Source organism: Pan paniscus, chromosome 22 (genome assembly GCF_029289425.2).
Source record: "Pan paniscus chromosome 22, NHGRI_mPanPan1-v2.0_pri, whole genome shotgun sequence".
Lineage (NCBI taxonomy): Eukaryota > Metazoa > Chordata > Mammalia > Primates > Hominidae > Pan > Pan paniscus.
This window is the reverse complement of record NC_073271.2, coordinates 30528275-30549505: the sequence shown is the minus strand read 5'-3', so window position 1 is coordinate 30549505 and position 21231 is coordinate 30528275. Positions and strand designations below refer to the sequence as shown.

At 45.3% G+C, this 21231-nt stretch overlaps 1 protein-coding gene and 1 long non-coding RNA gene across 2 annotated transcripts; one reads left to right on the top strand and one right to left on the bottom strand.

Annotated features, from left to right (window-relative positions):
- Positions 1-3111: 3111 nt before the first annotated feature.
- On the bottom strand, positions 3112-9747 carry LOC134729726 (uncharacterized). Its single transcript, XR_010111094.1, has 2 exons — positions 9452-9747; positions 3112-7161 (listed from the first exon to the last, which is right to left on the bottom strand). It is a non-coding gene; the product is annotated as an uncharacterized LOC134729726 (long non-coding RNA).
- Positions 3120-11838, top strand: SMIM34 (small integral membrane protein 34). The gene is made up of 2 exons (XM_063601325.1): positions 3120-5365; positions 9601-11838. Exons 1-2 carry the CDS (start codon positions 5359-5361, stop codon positions 10011-10013), a joined length of 420 nt encoding a protein of 139 aa, XP_063457395.1. The 5' UTR covers positions 3120-5358; the 3' UTR covers positions 10014-11838.
- Positions 11839-21231: the final 9393 nt, after the last annotated feature.

The following is a 21231-nucleotide window of genomic DNA, read 5'->3' as shown; positions in this document are numbered from 1 at the left end:
ACCAGCCTGGCCAACATGGTGAAATCCTGACTCTACTAAAAATGCAGAAATTAGATTGGCATGGTGGCAGGCACCTGTAGTCCCAGCTACTCGGGAGGCTGAGGCAGGAGAATTGCTTGAACCTGGGAGACGGAGGTTGCAGTGAACCAAGATCACACCACTGAACTCCAGATTGGGCAACAGAGCAAGACTCCCTCAAGAAAAAAACAAAAACAAAAAACAAACTGTAGCTTCTGAGCTCCCCAGGACTGAAGCTAGGAAAAGGAGAGAGCTGAGGGAGCAAAACAGTCTTGTCTGTCTGTTCTGTGATGTAAACTAGCAGAGGCAAGTGTTTAGAGCTAATGCCTTCCCTGCGAGCACATTCTTGAAGTCTCAGAAGACCCTGAAGCATCATATGGCCAACTGCACCAGGCCGGTGTTCAACAGCGTTCCCATGTGGCAGCTAGAAGCAACAGCACAGAGGAGTGTTCAGATGCTAGTCCTCTCTGATTGGCTGAGGAGGCCAGGCCAACCACCCTACTCATTCTGGACAAAGCCGCTTGGAGTCCTGGCCAACCCAGGAGGCTTTAAGAGGGAGGCGAATATAGGTTGTCCTGCCAGCCAGGCAGCCGAGGACGCAAGTAATTAACTGAGAGAAGAAATGAGCTGTGACAATATTTGCCCTCTTTGGCTTGGGGAGCCATTCCACAAATGTCATCATATGTTATTTTTTTTTTTTTACAGCAGAGGGATGAAGTGACTTGGCTGTAATCCCACAATTAGTAAATGATCAAGTCCCAACTGGAACATGGTTCTTCCAGTTCTAAAGGCCATGAGCTTTCCTTTGAACCTCCCTAAAGATGAGTCCCTAAATGCTGGATAAGAGAAAAATGAAGTTAAAAGGAAGGACAAAGGTGACATATAAATTAAAGATTTTAAACATATGTGATGCCTCTTTAACCTCCAGGAGAGGAAAAAGCCTCTGGAGTCTGTGCTCTTAGCCAGGAGGGGATGCAGGGCATCCTTTATCTGGAGACGCAGGGCAAGGAAGAGACTCAGTTGTTCTCTGCAGGGGTCCTTCACCGTCATTTTTAATGTCTTTTTGCACTGCAGGGCATCAGAGCTGACCGATGAGGTCTGCCTCCTCTAGAGAAAGAATGTCAAGTGTGGATATGAACATTTATTTGTTGACATTTTAAAAATGCCAATACTGACCCCCTGAAATGCAAAGGCACTTCTTTTCTTTTTAAAATTTCTTTTGGAGTCAAGTCCACATCATTGCCACCTTTGCTCCCAATTTAGACACCTTTCTTCGAAGCTGACTGGCTTCTCAGTGGACAAAAAAGCCATTGCCCTCTGGGAGAGTTGGGTCTTTGATGTCAAGGGGACTGCAGGATATTGGAATTTGTTCTCCCAGAGCTGTAGCTCATACAAATATTTACCAGGTGAGTGGCTTTGCTTGGTTGCATTCAGGGCAATATTTGTCCAGACTGATCAGAGACCTAAGGAAGGAGGTATCCACAAGTCAGAAGAAAATTCTTGGCCCTCGTGCTGATACAGGTTGTTCCATTTCACTGTTATGTAAGCACAGGGGAATGACCGGAGGCGGGCGTCATCCACACGGCATAGGGAAGCAGGCAGCTGCAGGGCCCCACACTGACCATGATCCCGACCACTCCCCCTCAAGGGACGGGGACACTCTTCGTGAGATGGCACCATGTGGCCAGATATAGAATCTTTAAAAATAGTATTTGTATTTTTCTATGAATACCTTAAACTTTGTTTTCCCACCATCTATCAGGGCTTTCTACATTAAAGAAACAACAGGGAAGCCAGGTGTGGTGGCACACCTCTGTAATCCCAGCTACTCAGGAGGCCGAGCAGAAGAATCGCTTGAACCTGGGAGGCAGGGGGCTGCAGTGAGCTGAGATCACACCACTGAGCTCCAGCCTGGGTGACAGAGCAGGACAAGAAAACAAGAGAAAACAAAAACGAAAACAAAAACAAGACAACAGGAAGAGGTTTATATTGAAGCAGACGATGCATGCAAAAAAGTGTCTGTGCACAAGGCTTCAGCTCTATGAAGTGTCTCAAATTGAACAAACCTGTAAAACAGAATATGACCGGCACCCAGAGTTCCCCTCATGCCCTTGTCATTTACCCTTCCCTGAAAAGTATCCACTATCCTGCCTTTTAACATCAGAGATTGTTTTTGCCCAACAGGGAGAGTTTAAGGTCGTGGATATGCCTTGGCAGTAAGAGTTTATGATTTAACCTTTAGGGAAGTGATCGAGACAGTTCACCACACAGGATCCTGGGTCCAGCGTGAAGGTGACATTCAGGGTATGGAAGGAGAATGACTTTGGTGTGGATGACCCACCTCTGGCACCTATGAGCTATGGGACATTGGGCCAGTCACTTCCCTGAGCCTGAGTGTCCTCTCTTTAAATGGGGATAATACTCCTGCCTCGCAGGATTGTGGGAGGTGGGAAGCACTTGACACAGATCTATTCCCTAACATCAGTGCCCCTTCAACAGGCAGACTAGACAGGACTCTCCGTGGAGGAGAATGGCTGCTCAACAAAAGGCCATCTTTCCTTCTGTCTCACGATTGTTTTGGAGCTTATGATTCCCCACATCTCATGACAACGTCCTCCTGATCTGAATGTTAAATCTGTTGACTTCACAAATGAAACACTCTCCAAAGCCTCCACCTCTGGCACATTGGCTGCCCGGTGTGCTCTCCCTCGTCTATTCAGATACCTCCCCAGAGAGCGGCTCTTCCCACACAGAGCCCCAGGCTTCTCTCCTGCCTTCTCAGGACCAAGGACATAAGATCCTGCTCATCCTTCACCTCCTTCACCACCTTCACCTCACAGATGAGGAAACTGAGGCTCACAAAGATGAGGGGGCTGGCCCAGGGTCATGCAGCAAGGATGTGGCTGGGGCCAGAGCCCTGACTCCCAGCCCTTATCACTGCCACGAGCCCCTTATTATCACGGGTCAGGTGCTCTCCCCTCCCACGTCCCACTGGCAGTGTCCAAATCCCTTGTCTGTGTGGCAGAGGGGGGATGCCATGGTCCATCCCATAGCAAGAGACAGCAGGAGCCAAATGAATCTTCAACAAAGATATCTAACAAATGGGTGCATTTATTATTGAATAGGTAATACACATACGGTTAAAAATATTTAAAGCATAAAAATATTTAGTGAGAGCTCTCCCTCCCACACCTGCCATATATCTACCTGGTTCTCTCCTCCAATAGGTAACTCCTCTTCTTAATTTCTTGGACATTCCACTGGTGTTTTAAATGCTTACAGTGGCAAAATCAGATATATATATCTGATTTTATATATATATATGCTTATATATATATGCTTATATATATATATAAAAAAGCATATATATATATGCTTCCTCTCAATTTTTTGATACATGGTAACATGCTCTCTTCTTTACCTTTTTCATTTAACAACACACCTTAGAGAGCTTTATACATCAGTACATAGCTTCCTCGTTCTTTTTCACAGCTGTGTAATACTGTATTGTATATGTATATTATAATTTTTTTTTTTTGAGATGGAGTTTCACTCTTATTGCCCAGGCTGGAGTGCAATGGCACAACCTCTGCTCACTGCAACCTCCGCCTCCTGGGTTCAAGCAATTCTCCTGCCTCAGCCTCCCAAGTAACTGGGATTACAGGCATGCTCCACTATGCCCGGCTAATTTTTTGTACTTTTAGTAGAGACAGGGTTTCTCCATGTTGGTCAGGCTGGTCTCGAACTCCCGACCTCAGGTGATCCACCCGCCTCGGCCTCCCAAAGTGCTGGGATTACAGGCGTGAGCCACTGTGCCCAGCTTGTATATTATAATTTTTAACAGTTTTATTGAAATATAATTCATATACCATAAAATTCATCCATTTAAAGTATACATTCAATTTTTTTGTATATTCAGATTGTGTACAGCGAGCACCACAATTTTAGAATAGTTTTATTACCCCTCCAAAAATGCTATATACCCTTAGTTATCACCCCCAATCCCTCCCGCTAGTGAACCACTAATCTACTTTCCATCTTTGTAGATTTGCCTATTCTTGGCATTTCATATAAATGAAATCCTACAATATGTAGTCCTTTGTGACTGACTTCTTTTATTTAGCACAATGTTTGCAAGTTTCATCCGTGTTATGGCATATATCAGTACTTCATTCCTGTTTATTGCTGAATAACATTCCATTGTATGGATAAACCACATTTTATTTATTCATTAGTCAGTTGATGGATATTTGGGTTGTTTCCATTTTTTGCTATTACAGATAATTCTGCTTTGAACATGTGTGTTCAAGTTTTTGTGTAAACTTACATTTTTATTTCTCCTGGGAAGATACCCAGGAGTAGAATTGCTGGATCATATGGCTTATTTTATAACTTACTTACCCAGTACCCCATTGATGGAAATTTTATCGAATTGTATCTTAAAAACCAGCAACCATCACAAACGTGGCAGGTTAGAGTCCTAGAGTGAGGATTAGGAAGAAATGGAGCTGGAAACAATGGCTGGATGATTTAACTTGCCAGTCTTCCAACTTTTCCTTCCCTGCTCCTGGGGAAACTTTACCTGCAGACACTTACTCTAGCACTTTCCAATTAAGCCTACCTCAACTCCAGTGGGGTCTGTGACTCTGGGAAAGAGAAGAGCCATTCCTCACCACCTGGCACAGGAGTCCACTGCCCACTGACCCCTCAGGGAAAGCCCAAGTCCCCTCAGGTGTGTCACCCTGGGGGTGTCACTCCCTTCCTGTCTGGGTTTCCTCATCTGGGAGACTGTCCACAAGAAGCTGGTGACTCTTGACCATGGAGTTTCCTGGCCCTATGATGACAGATCTCTGCCACACCTGGCCATCTGCCACACCTGCAACAGGTGCAGAACACAGGGGAATTCAATAGCCATCCAAGCTCTAAGCAGAGAGCCAGCCTCAGGGGGAGCTTCTGGCCACCTCAGTTCATCATGGGACCTGGGAGAGCTGGAGATTCCTTAATACCAGCACGTTTAAAAAATTTGTTTTGATTTAGAACTTCTTAACAAGTCAAAGCTGGGAAGTGCTTTCTGTTCTGATGCAACAGAAGACACAGCAAATCGGATCCTCTGATTAATTACATGAAAGCAAAGTCATCCACTTACTAAGTTTCTGTTTGGTGCTGCCCTAAGATTGTTGGAAGATCATATTACTCCCCACTCTGGAAACTCAGTGCAGCTCAACTGCAGTAGGACTGATTCTTCCCTAGGAGACGGAGTTCTCCTTTCATCATCTTCCCCTTCTGTGCATGGTAGCCGCTTGAACTTGCCCCTCCAAGAGTCAAGGACAAGACCACCCCATGGAATGTGAGTACTCAGCTACAATGCAAGGATGGGCAGGTTGAGATTTTACACATTTCACGTCATTAAATTACAAGTACAAAATAGAACAGAGGAAAAAGTTTCTCTCTTCTACAGGATATGTTTGTCCATTAAGATACAACCTAACTTACTTTTACCTTTGTAAGAAAGGTAAAATGTAATGTATTGCAGTAATTAATATAGTGAGTTTCTTTCGTGTAGAAAATGGACTGGTTTTTAAATAATTTAATGTTCTGTGTGTAGCTCTTAGTTGGGGATATTTTATTTGTATTTGAATGTATTGCATCATTCTATGACAATTTCTAGAAAGTTCTATGAGTTTATACATGTGTTCTGAGTTTCAATAAGTTCTCTTGCCCTAATATAAGGATATTGTGTTCTCGTTGGGTTGATTTGCTGTCTGTTTGTTTGTTGCAATAATTACGGGAATTTTTCACCTTCCTTAATTTAATGTCTCAAACCATTCTACCAAACAATGGTGTAAATTTATGCTTGTGGTGTTGTTTCTTGCGAGTGACTAATTTTATGTAATTAAATCTGTTCATTTGTCCTGGGCTTTGTCACATGTAGTTTGAAAAGTAATTTTTATATAATTTCTTCCTTCATCTAAAAGTAATAAGCTCATTCACGCATTCTGGCAACTAACTATAATAAAAAATACTGGCCTCTCTGAGTCTTGCGTTCGCAAAATGAATTAGCAACAAACAAACAACGATCAAATGGGAAGCATTTTAGAGCACCTTTGTTCTACACAGCAGGCTGCGAGATTGATCCTATGATGTGTTTTTAAATACATCTGTGTTCACATAGAGCAAGAAATGGGGGTTTGAGCCAGTAAGGCCCCACTGGGAAATGTCTCACAGGACTGCACTCTACATCTCTGGTTTTCATTGTTTCATTTTCTCCACCAGCTCTGCAAGCAGAGAAAACAGTTTTGAATTGAACAGCAATTGAGATCTTAATCTTCTGGTCTTACAAGGGCATACAATGGCTTTACCCAGGGGCACCTCACCAGGGAGACCAGAAAAGTACCAACTCGTACACTCTTTCTTTTCAAAAATAAGTATACACGGTACTAAGTGTACAAAAGGGCATACAGTGAAAAATGTATCTTCTTCTCCCAGGTTTCTTCCCCAGAGGCAATTGCAGATACTAATTTCTTATTCATTCTTCCAGAGATGTTCTATACATACAAAAAGTACAAGCAAATAACATATAACTTCCCCCTTTTTTACAAGTGGCATTGCAGAGCCTGTCACCATTAGCTTATTTTTTCACTTATTAACATTCAGTGCCATAAAAAACTCATTGCTTTTTATGACTGCATAGTACTCCACTGCATGGAGGTTCCAAAATGTATTTCACCATTCCTCAGTTGGTGCTATTCAGGCTGCTCCCAGGCATTCGTCATCACAAGGAGGACTGCAATGACTAACCTTCAGCATATGTTGTCTCTAGATGTTCTGGAGCATCTTTAGGATAGATTCCTAGAGATAGAACTGCTGGGTCAAAGGTAAGTACACTTGTAATGCTCATAGATCTTGTCCGTGTGCCCTCCATGTTGGTTGCATGAATTTACCAGCAATTATACAATTAAAATTCTCCTTGGAAAATATGTCAAGTGTGGATATGAACATTTATTTGTTGACATTTTAAAAATGCCAATCCTGACCCCCTGAAATGCAGAGGCACTTGTTTCTTTTCTTTAAAAAAAATTTTTTTTGGTGTCAAGTCCGCGTCATTGCCACCTTTGCTCCCAATTTAGACACCTTTCTTCTAAGCTGGGCAAAAGAACAAAAAAAGCCATTTTTTTGTTAGTTTATTCTGAAACATCATGAATTTGCAAATCCAATAGGTAACAAAATGGTATCTAGTTATTATCTTAATTTGCATTTTTCTTATATAAGTAATATTGAGAAGCTCTTCTTATGTTGAATGTTCATTTTTTCCCTATGAACTATTTGTCCATATCTTTTGCGCATTTTTCTATGGCAGTTTTAAGCTTTTTCTTACAGAACTGAAGGCTATTTAGAAAATCAGCGATATAAATTGCACTTTGTTATCTGCCTGTTGGTTTTATGGTATGAAATAGCTTAATTTTTTTATGTAGTTGAATTTGATTTCTATTTCTTCGTTTCTTCTGATTTTTTGTTATGCTTAAAAGAATATTCCACTCTGAGATGATAAAGAAAAAATCTGCCATGCTATACTCTAGTACTATAAATTATTTCACTTTTTATGTTAAAATATTTGATTTATCTGGGCTGTTTTTTTTTTTTAATCTGGACCGATTTATCTGGTCATATGGTGGAGAGATGTGGATCTAATGCTATTTCCCCCAATGCTACATATTGAATAATTCATCTTTTCCCACCGATCAGAAATGCTCCTTTATTAGCTAGCTATCAAATTCTAATTGCTAACTATTGGTGCTGTTTTTACTCTGTTTCATTGGTCTGCTTGCCTGTGTTTTCAGCATCACACTATTTTAGATGTTGTAGTTTTATTTTTTATTTTTTTATTTTTTAAGACAGAGTCTTGCTCTGTCGCCCAGGCTGGAGTGCAGTGGCCCGATCTTGGCTCACTGCAACCTCCACCTCCTGGACTCAAGTGATTCTCCTGCCTCAGCCTCCCTAGTAGCTGGAACTACAGGCATCACACTATTTTAGCTGTTGTAGTTTTATTTTTTATTTTTTTATTTTTTAAGGTAGAGTCTTGCTCTGTCTTGCTGGAACTACAGGCGTCACTTGGCTCACTGCAATCTCCACCTCCTGGACTCAAGCGATTCTCCTGCCTCAGCCTCCCTAGTAGCTGGAACTACAGGCGTGTGCCACCACGCCTGGTTAATTTTTGTATTTTTAGTAAAGATGGGGTTTCACCATTTTGGCAGGGCTGGTCTCGAACTCCTGACCTCAGGTGATCCATCTGCCTCAGCCTCCCAAAGTGCTGGGATTACAGGTGTGAGCACCATGCCCAGCACTGTTGTAGTTTTATAGGGAGAGTTGTACCTGGTTCTGAAGAACCCCCAGCCCACACACTCTGCAAAGCCCAGCAAGTCCCAGCTGGGCTGTGTGCATATAAAGCTTTCATTCATTGAAAAAAATGCAAATTAGTTTTTATAGCTGGCTGATTTAAAATTTGTGGCTAGGCTAATTCATTAGTCATTCTTTTTATTCAGATTTTTTTTTCTAATTAGTCTTGACAGTTGATTTTTCTTTTTCTTTTTCTTTCTTTCTTTTTTTTGTTTTTTTTAAATAGGGTCCCATGCTGGAATGCAGTGGTGTGAACACAGCTCACTGCAGCCTCAACCTCCTGGGCTCAAGCGATCCTCCGGCCTCAGCCTCCTGAGTAGTTAGGACCATAGGCTTGCACACCACACCTGGCTAGTTTTTTTTATTTCTTGTAGAGACAGGGTCTTGTCATGTTGGCCAGGCTGGTCTCAACCTCCTGGGCTCAAGCAATCTTCCCACCTTAGCCTCCCAAAGTGCTGGGATTACAGGCATGAGACACCACGCCCGGCCAACAGTTGATTTTTCTAAATGAATAGTTTATTGATTTCACAAAGAAATCCTATTGCTGTTTTTATTGCAATTATGTTTGTTGTATAAATTATTTGAGGGATAACTGACATCTTTATGATGTTGTGTCTCCTATTCAAGAACTTAGTGTTTTTCTGGGCACAGTGGCTCCTGCCTTTAATCCCAGTGCTTGGGAGGCTAAGGTGAGAGGAGCTCTTGAGACCAGGAATTCAAAACCAGCCTGGTCAACATGGCAAGACCCTATCTCTACAAAAAAAAAAAAAAAAAAAAAAAAAAAAGAGAGAGAAAAAAGAAAAAAATTAGCCCGGCATGGTCTGCATGTCTATTTGTGAGGCTGAGGCAGGAGGATCAATTGAGCCCAGGAGGTTGAGGCCGTAGTAAGTTATGATCATGCCACTGCACTCCAGCCTGGGTGACAGAGAGAGATTCTGTCTCTCTAGAAACAAACAAACAAACAAAACAAAAAACAAAACAAAACAACAACAAAATAGTGTTTTGGACTCTTTTGATTTTTAAAAATATATTGACATACCTGTTGTTACACTCCTGCTCATGCCTCAGAGAAGGCCTCTTTGAGCAGCGCCGCGTTTTCACGGATATGAGGGCTCCATTCTCCTTGGTGTGGCCAGGCAGCCCTCAGCCCAGGACGCTGGATCTCATCCGGACCTCTCTGTTTCTCAGGGGCCAAGTGGACTCCCCATGAAGCCTCCAACCAGACCCAGGCCAGCACCCTCCTGGGGCTCCCGCTGGGTGACCACACAGAGAGGAGGAATGACACCAACTCCACCAGGGCTCTGAAGGTGCCAGACGGAACTAGCGCTGCCTGGTATATCCTCACCATCATCGGCATCTACGCGGTGATTTTTGTCTTCCGGCTGGCCAGCAACATCCTCAGAAAGAATGACAAGTCCTTGGAAGATGTTTATTACTCAAATCTGACCTCTGAACTCAAAATGATAGGGCTGCAGGGCAAGGTCGCCAAGTGCTCCACCCTGACTATCAGCAACAGAGCTGTGCTGCAGCCCTGCCAGGCCCACCTGGGGGCAAAGGGCGGGAGCAGCGGGCCCCAAACCGCAACCCCAGAGACCCCCTGAGAGTCAAGGCCAGGAGGCCTTCCCTAGGGTGGCCCCAGACTTCTTGGAGGGGAGCAGCTTTGGGTTTACTTGGAGCCCTTGAGGGGGACTGGGGGTGCATCACTGACAAGGGGTGCTTCTGGCTGCTAGTTTGTGACCAGAGCCAGCCACCCAGTTCCTTCTCAGACTTCCAGGTGCTTCGAGAAGAGAGAGCAGGGCAGCGGTTTCTAGCCAAATTCAATCTTCACTGGCAAAACCTGTGCTCTGGGGAGGAGCACTATTCCACTGTTCTCGGAGGAATCCGGGAGACTCCTGGGGGCATACAAGGAGGTGACTCCTTGTCATGGAAAGAAGAGTGAACTTGGAGTCAGTTCTGGGTTAAAATTCAACTTCTGGGGAGTCACATAAACTGAGCAGCTTAGTTGCTCACCTGAGACATTTAGGGTTTGGAGACAGATGGTTTTAAAAGTCTATTTTATTTGAAAGACTCTAGCTTGAATATAGGACCAAAGTTGTTAATATCAGAAGTTGGAAATTCTTCATTTTCATTGAAAGAATTAGGTACGACAAAAAAAGCATTGGAGCTGGGTGTGGTGGCTCATGCCTGAATCCCAGCATTTAGAGACCCTGAGGCAGTAGGATCACTTGAGCCCAGAAGATTGAGTCCAGCCTGGGCAACCTAGGAAGACCCCATTTCTACAAAAAAAAAAAAAAAAGTTTTGTTTTGTTTTGTTTTGTTTTGAGATGGAGTTTGCTCTTGTCGCCCAAGCTGGAGTGCAATGTCACAATCTCAGCTCACTGCAACCTCTGCCTCCTGGGTTCAAGCAATTCTCCTACCTCAGCCTCCTGAGTAGCTGGGACTACAGGCATGTGCCACCACGCCTGGCTAATTTGTTTGTATTTTTAGTAGAGATGAGGTTTCACCATTTTGGCCAGTCTGGTCTCGATCTCCTGACCTTGTGGTCCGCCTGCCTTGGCCTACCAAAGTGCTGGGATTACAAGCATGAGCCACCGTGCCCAGCCAAAAAATGTTTAAAACACATTAGCCAGGCATGTGCCTATGGTCCCAGGTACTTGAGAGGCTGAGGTGGGAGGATTGCTTGAGCTTGGGAAGTCGAGGCTGCAGTAAGCTGTGATCATGCCACTGCACTCAAGCTTGGGTGACAGAGTGAGACCCTGTCTCAAAAAAAATTTTTTTCTTTTAAGAAAAATGTATTAATTTTGGAGTCAGAAGAACCAAACTCTAGTCTGGATTTGATTATCAATCACTCTGGTGTCCTTTCACACATCACTTCGCTTCTCTAGAACTTAGTTTCCATACAGATAAAATGAGGCTAATGATGTCAGATCTGCCAGCCTTACCAAGTAGATGAGATCTAATGAAACCATGCATGTGAATGTATTTTGAAAAGTAAAATAAGTATGTAAATATAAGCCTTGTTCTGGTAAGTGGTGATGGTGGTGACTGGTGGTTCTAGGTGATGCTGATGGTTTTGGTGGTGGTGATGGTTTATGTTGATGGCGGTGTTGGTGGTGGTGATGTTATTGGTGGTGGTTATGATGTTAATGGTGGTGGTGTAGGTGGTGGTGGTTGATGTTGGCATTAATGGTGGTGGTGATGATGCTATTCTGAAACAGGAAATGACTAATTCCTTGACAATTAGTCTCTAAGCAATGGCTGTATTGTCTTGTTCCACAAGAGAATTCCGTCTGCATGTCAGTTGATGACCTGTGCTATCAATTGAATCCATGAGATTTTGCCTGTGGACACTTTTAGATTTCCTTACATTAGATATCATATGCTTCACTCAAGTGGTTTACAAATACCTGTTACTTATATACTTTTCTTTGTCTAAAAAAGAAATAAGATCTTGTCTAGATGACTGATTAACTTAGGGAGATTCTGATTAACAGAATTTCTAGAAATGGCTTTCAGCAGGCAAAGAGAAAATTATATTTTGTACCAATTTATATAAAGTTCATCTAGTTCAGCTTTTGGAGATGTCCCTGGGGCTAGAGATGAAATATCGTTTTCCTGTCCACAGACAGTGGTCTGCAGTTCACCCCCATGAACTCATAAAGGTCAGAATTAAACCCCGAGCTTTGTTTATGGAGGGTGAGATATATTTCCAAGTATTTCTTTCTCTTTTCACATTTTCCACATCATTACCATCATCATTGTTGTCATCATCATTGTCATCATCCTACAGGTTGAAAACAGAAGTGTTAGTTTATTTATAAAGTTTATATAGGCTTTATGCATATGTTTGAGATGCTTATAGGGCAGGACAAAACAGAAGACACAAAGGTAGACAAAAATGTAATCCACAGTCATAGGAATACAGAATGCATTCAAATGGGGCTGAATGGTCAGAACTTAGGTGAATCTGAGGATAGGAAGAGTGAATTGGCACAATCTCCCCTTGTTGGTTGCCCCTGCAGCATGCATTTCCCCTTCTCTAATCCAGTTGCCCCGAATTTTCATTTGAGGACCCATACAGCTCTGGGGAAGTTGAAACTACCCCCAGTTCAAGAATTGGAATAAGTTTCAAATGAAAAAGCTGAATGAAAAATAATTTTTTTTTTTTTTTTTTTGAGACGGAGTCTCGCTCTGTCGCCCAGGCTGGAGTGCAGTGGCGCGATCTCGGCTCACTGCAAGCTCCGCCTCCCGGGTTCACGCCATTCTCCTGCCTCAGCCTCCCGAGTAGCTGGGACTACAGGCGCCCGCCACCACGCCCGGCTAATTTTTTGTATTTTTAGTAGAGACGGGGTTTCACCGTGTTAGCCAGGATGGTCTCGATCTCCTGACCTCGTGATCCGCCCGCCTCGGCCTCCCAAAGTGCTGGGATTACAGGCGTGAGCCACCGCGCCCGGCCCGAAAAATAATTTTTAAAAAATTAATAATAAGTGTTTTAAAAAGTGGGAATAAGAGGCCTAGATTGATCCAGTCATTGCATCCCATCTCCTGGCCTCATTGCTTGGGACCAGGATGGACACCTGACCCTAAGCGAAACAACCCAATAAGAGTGACCAGGAGAACTTTAATGGGGAATTCTGGAACAAAAAAGCTGTCTCTTGCTCTGGATGGTGTTAAAAGCCGATCTGAGCCTGAAATTGTTACGGGAATGGGATCCTGATCCAGACCCCAAGGGAGGGTTCTTGAATCTTGCACAAGAAAGAATTCAGGGCAAGTCCATAAAGTAAAATGAAAGCAAGTTTATTAAGAAAGTAAAGAACAAAAGAATGGCCACTCCATAGGCAGAGCAGCAGCAGGGGCTGCTTGACTGAGTACACTATGGTTATTTCTTGATTGTATGCTAAACAAGGAGTGGATTATTCATAAATTTTCCAGGAAAGGGTCAGGGATTTCTCAGAACCCTCAGTTCTTTTAGACTATATAGGTTCTCCTTTTAGACCATATAGGGTAACTTCTGGACATTGCCATGGCATTTGTAAGCTGTCATGGAGTTAGTAGAAGTGTCTTTTACCACACTAATGCATTACAATTAGCATATAATGAGCAGTGAGGAAGACTGGGGGTCACATTAATCACCATCTTGGTTTTGGTGGGTTTTGGCTGGCTTCTTTATTGCATCTTGTTTTATCAGCAGGGTCTTTGTGACCTGTATCTTGTGATATCAATCCTGCTGGCCTCCTGTCTCACCCTGTGACTAAGAATGCCTACCCTCCTGGAATGCAGTCCAGCAAGTCTCATCCTCATTTTACACAGCCTTTAATCAAGATGGAGTCGCTCTGGTTCGAAAACCTCTGACAGAATTGCTGGATCTATTTTGCCACCATGAAGAAAGCCAACTTGAAGGCAAAAACCCAGCATCTAGAAGGGAGAAGAACTAGGAAATTACAGAGACCAGAGCCTGTACCAACTGTACCCAGAGCCTTCATTTACCACTGGAGTTTTTCAGTTTGTGAACCAATGAGTTCCTTTTATTAAGTCTGTTGGAGCTAGGCTTTTGTTCCTCACAACCAAAAATATCCTAAATGATACCACTGGATAAATGATTTCCCGAAGGAAGTGGGCCTTGGAGTCAAATTTGAAAAGAGAAGATGTGTGATGTGCTGTGTGGGAGGCTGGGATCATTTTTTTTCACCAAGATTTTTATATTTATAGGCTTTTATATTTATAGGGGAAAAAACAGATTCGGTACACTTCTTACTTCAGCTCAATGATCATTTGCAGGACTTCTCATTGCTTGACCTCTCAAAGAGCACTCAGTGAGACTCTGTACCATTTAATCCTCACCCCTGACTGTCAGTAGACTGCCATGGAAACCCCAAGGATGCCTGTCCTGTTGGACATGCGGTCAGAGACTGGCTCCAAAGATATCTCCCAAAGAGCAAAAGCCACCATCTTCCTGTTGGTGCCCAGACACAGGTGCATGAGCTCCAAGGACTCCTTCCTAGGCCACCTCTCTGCTGCCTGATCTAAACTCACCTCGTTTCTGGGAGCTGGTCTGAGAGTCTGCCTTGGAGATGTGTTGGATGGGAACTAGGGGTTTGTAGGCTCCATTGTGAGCAATACTGATGGGAAATGACCGCAACTGGTATGGATATTTTGCATAAAGCCCCTGAAATCTGACATGCTCAGGGTCAGAGCCATGAACCACTGTCTTGACAAACCCCATGTACATGGACTAATAAGGAAGGTGTGGGCACCATGGCGTTAGTGTTCAACTGGAGAGTGGGAAAGAGATTTGCATGTGCCACCAGCCCTGATAGAGACAGTGGCAGAACACACTGATTCTCAACATTGCAGACACCTGCTGTCTTTGTCCCTATGTAGGTTTCCCCCAATCCAGGAATGACTTCCTCTGGGGATCTGTGGCTGATGGTGCTAGGGTTTGTACCAGACCAAATCAAGGTAACTAGAGCTTCCCCAGGTGATTGTAACCCATCTCCTAAACAAAACTTGCATCGACTCGGTTGCATTACAATTTGATTTTCCTGGGTGATGTACTCATCACATTTTTTAAAAAAGGACTTAAAGAAAGACTTTAGAGACTAAATTCTTGGTATTTATGCACCTCTTTCTGGAGTCACAGGTGGGCTCTGATTCTCATAACTGATTGCCTTGACTTCTACCGGAGCAGAAGAATGCCAGCTCATTCTTCAAATACAGTTAGTCTTCTGTTGGCAATTATGGAAAACAGCTCTACCTAGCGCATGCGAATGTGTGTGTGTGTGTGTGTGTGTGTGTGTGCGTGTGTGTGATTTTGGGGAAGGCAACTGAGGTAGCTCACAGAATCAAAAGGACAGCAGCTCCTCCCAGCCTCAGGAAGGAGAGGGGTTAGTCTGCCATGAGGCCCTTACTTGGCAGCCCCAGTTGGAGAACCTTCTCACTAGGATTCTCCCAAAAGACAGCTCAGCTCCCATGTCTGCCTCTTGGTGCCTCTGCTCAAGTTTCAGATCTCAGGGTGAGGGCACTGCAGTGGATCAGGGAAGAGCAGGTGTGCAGGTGACCCAGGGAATGGAGCGCTCTGATTGGCTGAGGCTGAGTCATAGGCCCCCTCCTATAGGACATCAAAGTCTTTGAAGAAAATGCCAATTAAAAGCACTGTTGGCTGGGCACTGTGGCTCATGCCTATAATCCTAGCACTTTGGGAGGCCGAGGTGGGCAGATCACTTGAGGTCAGGAGTTCGAGACCAGCCTGGCCAACATGGTGAAACCCCGTCTCTACTAAAAATACAAAAATTAGCTGGGTATGGTGGCGGGCACCTGTAATCCCAACTACTCAGGAGGCTGAGGCAGGAGAATCACTTGAACCTGGGAGGCGGAGGTTGCAGTGAGCCGAGATTGTGCCACCGCACTCCAGCCTGGGCAACAGATTGAGACTCCATCTCAAAACAAAACAAACAAACCAAAAAAGCACTGTTGCTCAGATATCACCCCCTGTGTGAAACCTTGATCCCTAAGGCAGAATTGCTTGTTCCTCCATGGCTTCTGTAGCACTTTGTAAAACATTTGGATGGATCAAAGAGAGAAAATTTTATTCAACAAAATTTTTCCAAGGACGGTACATTTGTTTGCCAAGTGTTTGGTAAGCAAGTGAGACCTGTACAGTTTTGGTACAGGAAGGGCCCATGAATGTGGGCGGAACTATTCCACAGGAGACAAGGAGAAGCTGTTCTCTGGAGGGAGGGAATGGAGAGGGAGAGGTGGTTTAGGGATCTGCAGGATGGCAGAATGCATCCAGAAATGACTTTCCTATCATTTCCCCACCACTGCCTCAAGCCCTTTTCTTCTACGATTTTATGAAACTCATGGGATAAATGCTTGAAGTGAGTGGGCTAGAAGCCAGCAAAGGGACGCAGGGATGTGCCCAGACACATACAGGTGGAACGGAAGCAGCAGGCAGATGGGGGGTGTCAGGAACAGAAATGCTTTCCTAGGGCAACCTAGTTAGGTTTCGTTTAAGCTAATCAGGAAGTAACCAGAGTCATGGGGAGGCTGTAAAACTGAGGCAGGGACCAGATTTCACCAAATCATTGTAGAATGAGGGCAAGGATGAAGGAGGGGTGGAGGTAGGTGCTTGCAGGAGGCACCTTGATATGGTTTGCCTGTGTCCCCACTCAAATCTCATCTTGAACTATAGTTCCCATAATCCCCATGCGTCGTGGGAGGGAGCTGGTGGGAGGTAATTACCTCCATGCTGTTCTCTTGATAGTGATTGAGTTCTCACAAGATCTGACGGTTTTATAAGGGGATTTCCCCACTTTGCTCTGTATTTCTCCTTCCTGCCATCATGCGAAGAAGGATATGCTTGCTTCCTTTTCTGCCATGATTGTAAGTTTCCTGAGGCCTCCTCAGCCATGAGGAATTGTGAGTCAATTATGCATCTTTCCTTTATAAATTACCCAGTCTCAGGTATGTCTTTATTGACAGCATGAGAACAGACTAATACATACCTGAAAAGGAGAACACTTATCACATAATGCTGTAAATACAGGTCGGCAGTCTCTTCCCCACTGAACCAGAAGAATATGATTTTTAAGAATAAAAGATATCTTATTGATCAACAATATCTTATTGATCTTGACCCACTTATTTCAAAACACACAATAAATATTTGTAACTATTCTTTTAAAAATAGCAATACCCATTTAAAAATAATGAAATCCAGACTAAAAGGACTTGGTATGTACCAGGCACTAAGTGCGCTGCATGCATCTCCCCGCTTGCCAGTTGCCCATCCCCTGCGCCTAGTGCTCCATGCTTGCCTCTCTTACGGCACCCACAAATGAAGCTGGAGGCAGAAACCATACAGTCATTTGAACACAGGAAGTTTCCTGTAAGGAAATGATTAAGTGGTGAGGAAGAAACTACAAAGATACAAAGAGAACTCTCAAGGGTTCCCTAGGGCTCAGTACCCAGGGAAGGACCAACTCGGCTCCCCAAGGCTGGGCTTCAGACGTCTTTAGAGAAGATGTGATTGCAGCCACTGGCCGGAGGGGAAGTTTGTGGGTGGCCGGGGCCACAGTTGGCCCACAGTCCCCAGGCAGCTGGTCCTCTAGTGCACAGGAGCACCAAGACTGGTAGATGGGTGACCAGAGAGAGCCAGGGTGCCAGGAGCTCACTCGCTGGTGGGGTGGCCGGGAGGTTGCTGTGCACCTTGCCCATGGCACACAGGGCCCATGGCACACGCCTCCAGGACACAGCCCCAGAGAGTCTGTGGTGTGGCACTTGCAGGAGTCGAGGCACTGAGCATGTGCCATGGACTGAATGCTTTTGTCCTTTGTCCCCTGAAATCCACATGTTAAAGCCTTAATCCCCAATGTGATAGTATGGAGGTGAGATTTAGATGAGGTTTCGGGAGGTTTAGATGAGGTCGCAATTGTAAGGCCCCCATGATGGGATCAGTGCCCTTACAGGAAGAGACACCAGACCCCCCTCTCTCTCTGCACCATGTGAGGACACAGCAAGGAGTGTTCTTCCCGCGAACCAGGAAGCAGGTCCTCACCGGGTATCGAATCTGCCAACACCTTGATCTCAGACTTCCAGCTTCCAGAACTGTGAGACAGAAACGTGTGTTGCCTAAGCCATTTGTTTTAACAGCCCAAACTGACTAAGACACTCATCAGAGAAAAAGCAGCGCTGGACATGTGTTACAGGCGGCAAGACTGATTCCTTCAGACTCCTGCAGCAGCGGGAAGAGATTCCAGTACCGACAAAGCTCAACCCCAACTGAGAAAACGGTGACCGAGGTCTTCAAAGAGAGAACAGAAAGGGAACAAAAAGGGACTGAAGGAGAAATGAAGACAGAACGTGGGGGCCACGTGGAAATGGAAAGTTCCAGAAGGGTGAGGGGAGAACTACTGAAAATGGTTTAGCGGGGTGGGCTGGACGAGGTGCATTTTGTGATTTGGCTGCATTGCAAAGTCTTGAGCCAAGACTCAGCCAGGGCTGGGGTCGCCTCTGGGGATGCAGCTTAGTGCAGGTGGAAGCCAGGCTACAGTTTGGTGAAGCCTCTCAGCACAGTGTTGGGGTGAGTCCTCTACGCTCTGTGGAATTCCCAGTTCACTGGAGGCTCGCTAGCAGGGCAAGTGTGGCCCGAAGGTGCACTGTCCATGTCAGGCAGGCATGCAGGGAAGCCGGGGAGCTGACAGCCTGCTGGGGGCAGGGCAGTGGGTGGCCTGGGGTGCCTTGGGTCCCATCAGCAGGGTCATGGGAAACAGCCTCCAGGCTGCACAGTGGTGGACAGCAGTGCTGGCTCCCCCTGTACCTGCCCACCAGCCTTGGCCCTCCTAGGCCCCGAAGGATCGTTTCCTGCTGTCTGGTGACTGTAGACCAGTCCTGGCCCAGGAAACCCTATAAAATTCTCCTCCAACTATTTCTCCTGGAGAAGACAAGAGTGCCAATGGATTACTACAGTGCAGGGCAATTGAGCAAAGATGGGGGTGAACTGGGGTCCCATGGGAGCAGGGAGGAGGGGCCAGGGAACCCTGGCCAGAAATAGGAAAGCAGTAATGGAAGGGACGACTCAGGAGAGGGAGTGCCCATCTCAGAGCCTTTCAGGAACCTGGCATTTAATAAATGCCTCCTCCAGAGGGAAGGATTCAGGCAGATCACTTCTAGAAGGGGTCACGGCCTCTCCAGGTTCTGCATGGTCCACAGCATATGTACAGTCCCCAGAAGCTAGACTCCTTCCAGGCCTGGTGTGGAGGGAACCTAAGTGTGTGATGGAGGAGAGTCTTCCACAGGCTATGAACTCTTTGTAAAAAACAAAACAAAACAAAACAAAAAAACAGCACGCATGCGATGCTGGGGGCTTAGGACAATATCTTAAAACAGAGCTGAAACATTGGTGGATAAACCTCAGGACAGGCAGGAAAAGAGCTGTAGCTCGTCCACCATCAGCATTAGCAATGCAATCAGACACAACGGAAAATCAATGAAGTAAAACCAACCAGCAGGATTATGTTATTGAGCCTCCAATAAATGTCTTAAGTGTCCAATAAAGCCATATCGTTTTGATGACATGAATTTCTGTGTTGCTTTTCTGATTGCTCAAAATCCTGAAATTCTTTGGAGAGTATTATCAATGTCATTATCTTTGCCAGGAAGATGCTGAGCTGTCTTCCCTGAAGCAGTGTTCTCCCTGGGTTGTTTGAACCCCTGACTGTCACATGCCTTCTGTCCTAAGCTGCCACCAAGGCCCAGACAAGCCCTGCCATGCATGTGTCTCTTTATTAATACATAGTACGGCAGGGAGCTGCCCCTTCTCCCAGCCAGGCAGGGCCGCTTATCCCACACCCCCTGCCTTGCAAGCACACTTAGCGTGGAGTATATTAGGAAGTTTAATTAGCAGAAAATAAATAAAGTAGGGATCCCAGCTTGAGCCCAGGCTGTCCCCTGCTGGGGTGGGACATGTCTGAACAGTGTTGATGAGAGTTTTATGAAAGACGCATCTCCTAGAGGAAAGGACATGGAGAGAAGTAAGTTTGATTCCCTCTCGGAGGAGCTTGAGTGCCCAGAAGTCCAAGCAAGAATCTTGAGCTGTATCTGGGAGTGGGGGTGCTTAGATCACGAGCATACTCCTGAACCCTGGCAATGGGGCAGAGCATGGAATGTGCTGACTGGCTTAAGCTTGGAGCAGGACTTGACGTGGCTTCCTCCAAAGGAACCTGAGTTCTGTGGGAGATGGATGAACATCTGAACAACTCAGGGCACTGCTGGGGATATGGAAGCTGGCAGACAGCCCTTACCATTTGAGGTGCGATAGGGAGAGAGGATAACCAACGTTTAACAAACTCTATCAAACACTGGGTGCGTTGACACGTGCCAGCCCCAGGATGCTCTTAGAAACTCTATGAGGGGAGTGTAATTAGAGCACTGAGGCTCAGAGAGGTTAAGAAACTTGTATATTGTCACACAGCTAGCAAGAGTTTCAGGAAGCTAGATCTAACAGATTCCAAGGCCCATGTAATGTTTCCATCGGGTATTTGTCCAAAAAACACTTTTCCTTCAAGGTAAGGAGTGGGAAGGCTACTCGTGTGGGGGCATGGTGTCCCGGCAGCCCACAGCTCAGTGCCAGACTGTGAGTGAGAAGACCAATGTGTGTCCCATCTCTGCCACTTCTGTCTGTGTGGCCTCAAGACCCTCACCTAGAAGGGTGGCTGAAGTATCACTCCAGGCCTGGTGTCCTGACTTCTTGAACAACTGTCTAGGGTGTGCAAGCCAGCACCTCCCCTTTTCTGCTCCCTAGTTAGATGGATTTAGCTAGGCTATCGCTTTGTGAGACTAGAGGGACCCAAGAGCCTCATTCTCCATCTATATAACTCAAAGACTTTGTATAAGTCAGGGTGAGCTGGTTTTGTCATGAGAAACAACCACCCCAAACTCTCAGTGGCTGCAGACAGCTGGCTTTCTTTCTTTCCCCCGCCACATGTGTGCAGCAGGTCTGCTGGTGGCTGTGCTCTGAGACTCAGGTTGCTCCTGCAGACCCTCTGGAAACATGGCCATTCTCAGCTCTGGAGGGACAAGTCCCTGAGTATCTCACCTGGACAATTAAATGCTCCAGCCTGGAAGAGACACGAGTCACGTCCATCCACCACTCATTGGCTAGAATAAGCCCATGGCTCCTCTCAACCGTGCAGGCAGGGAAGTCCCATCCCACCGGGGCCTGGAAGGCTGAGAACCAAAAGTTGGGCGAACAGTACTCATGGCTATCATAGAGTGGAACCAGTTCTGAGACTCTCAAACCATTTTTTGAGAGCAAGGGGA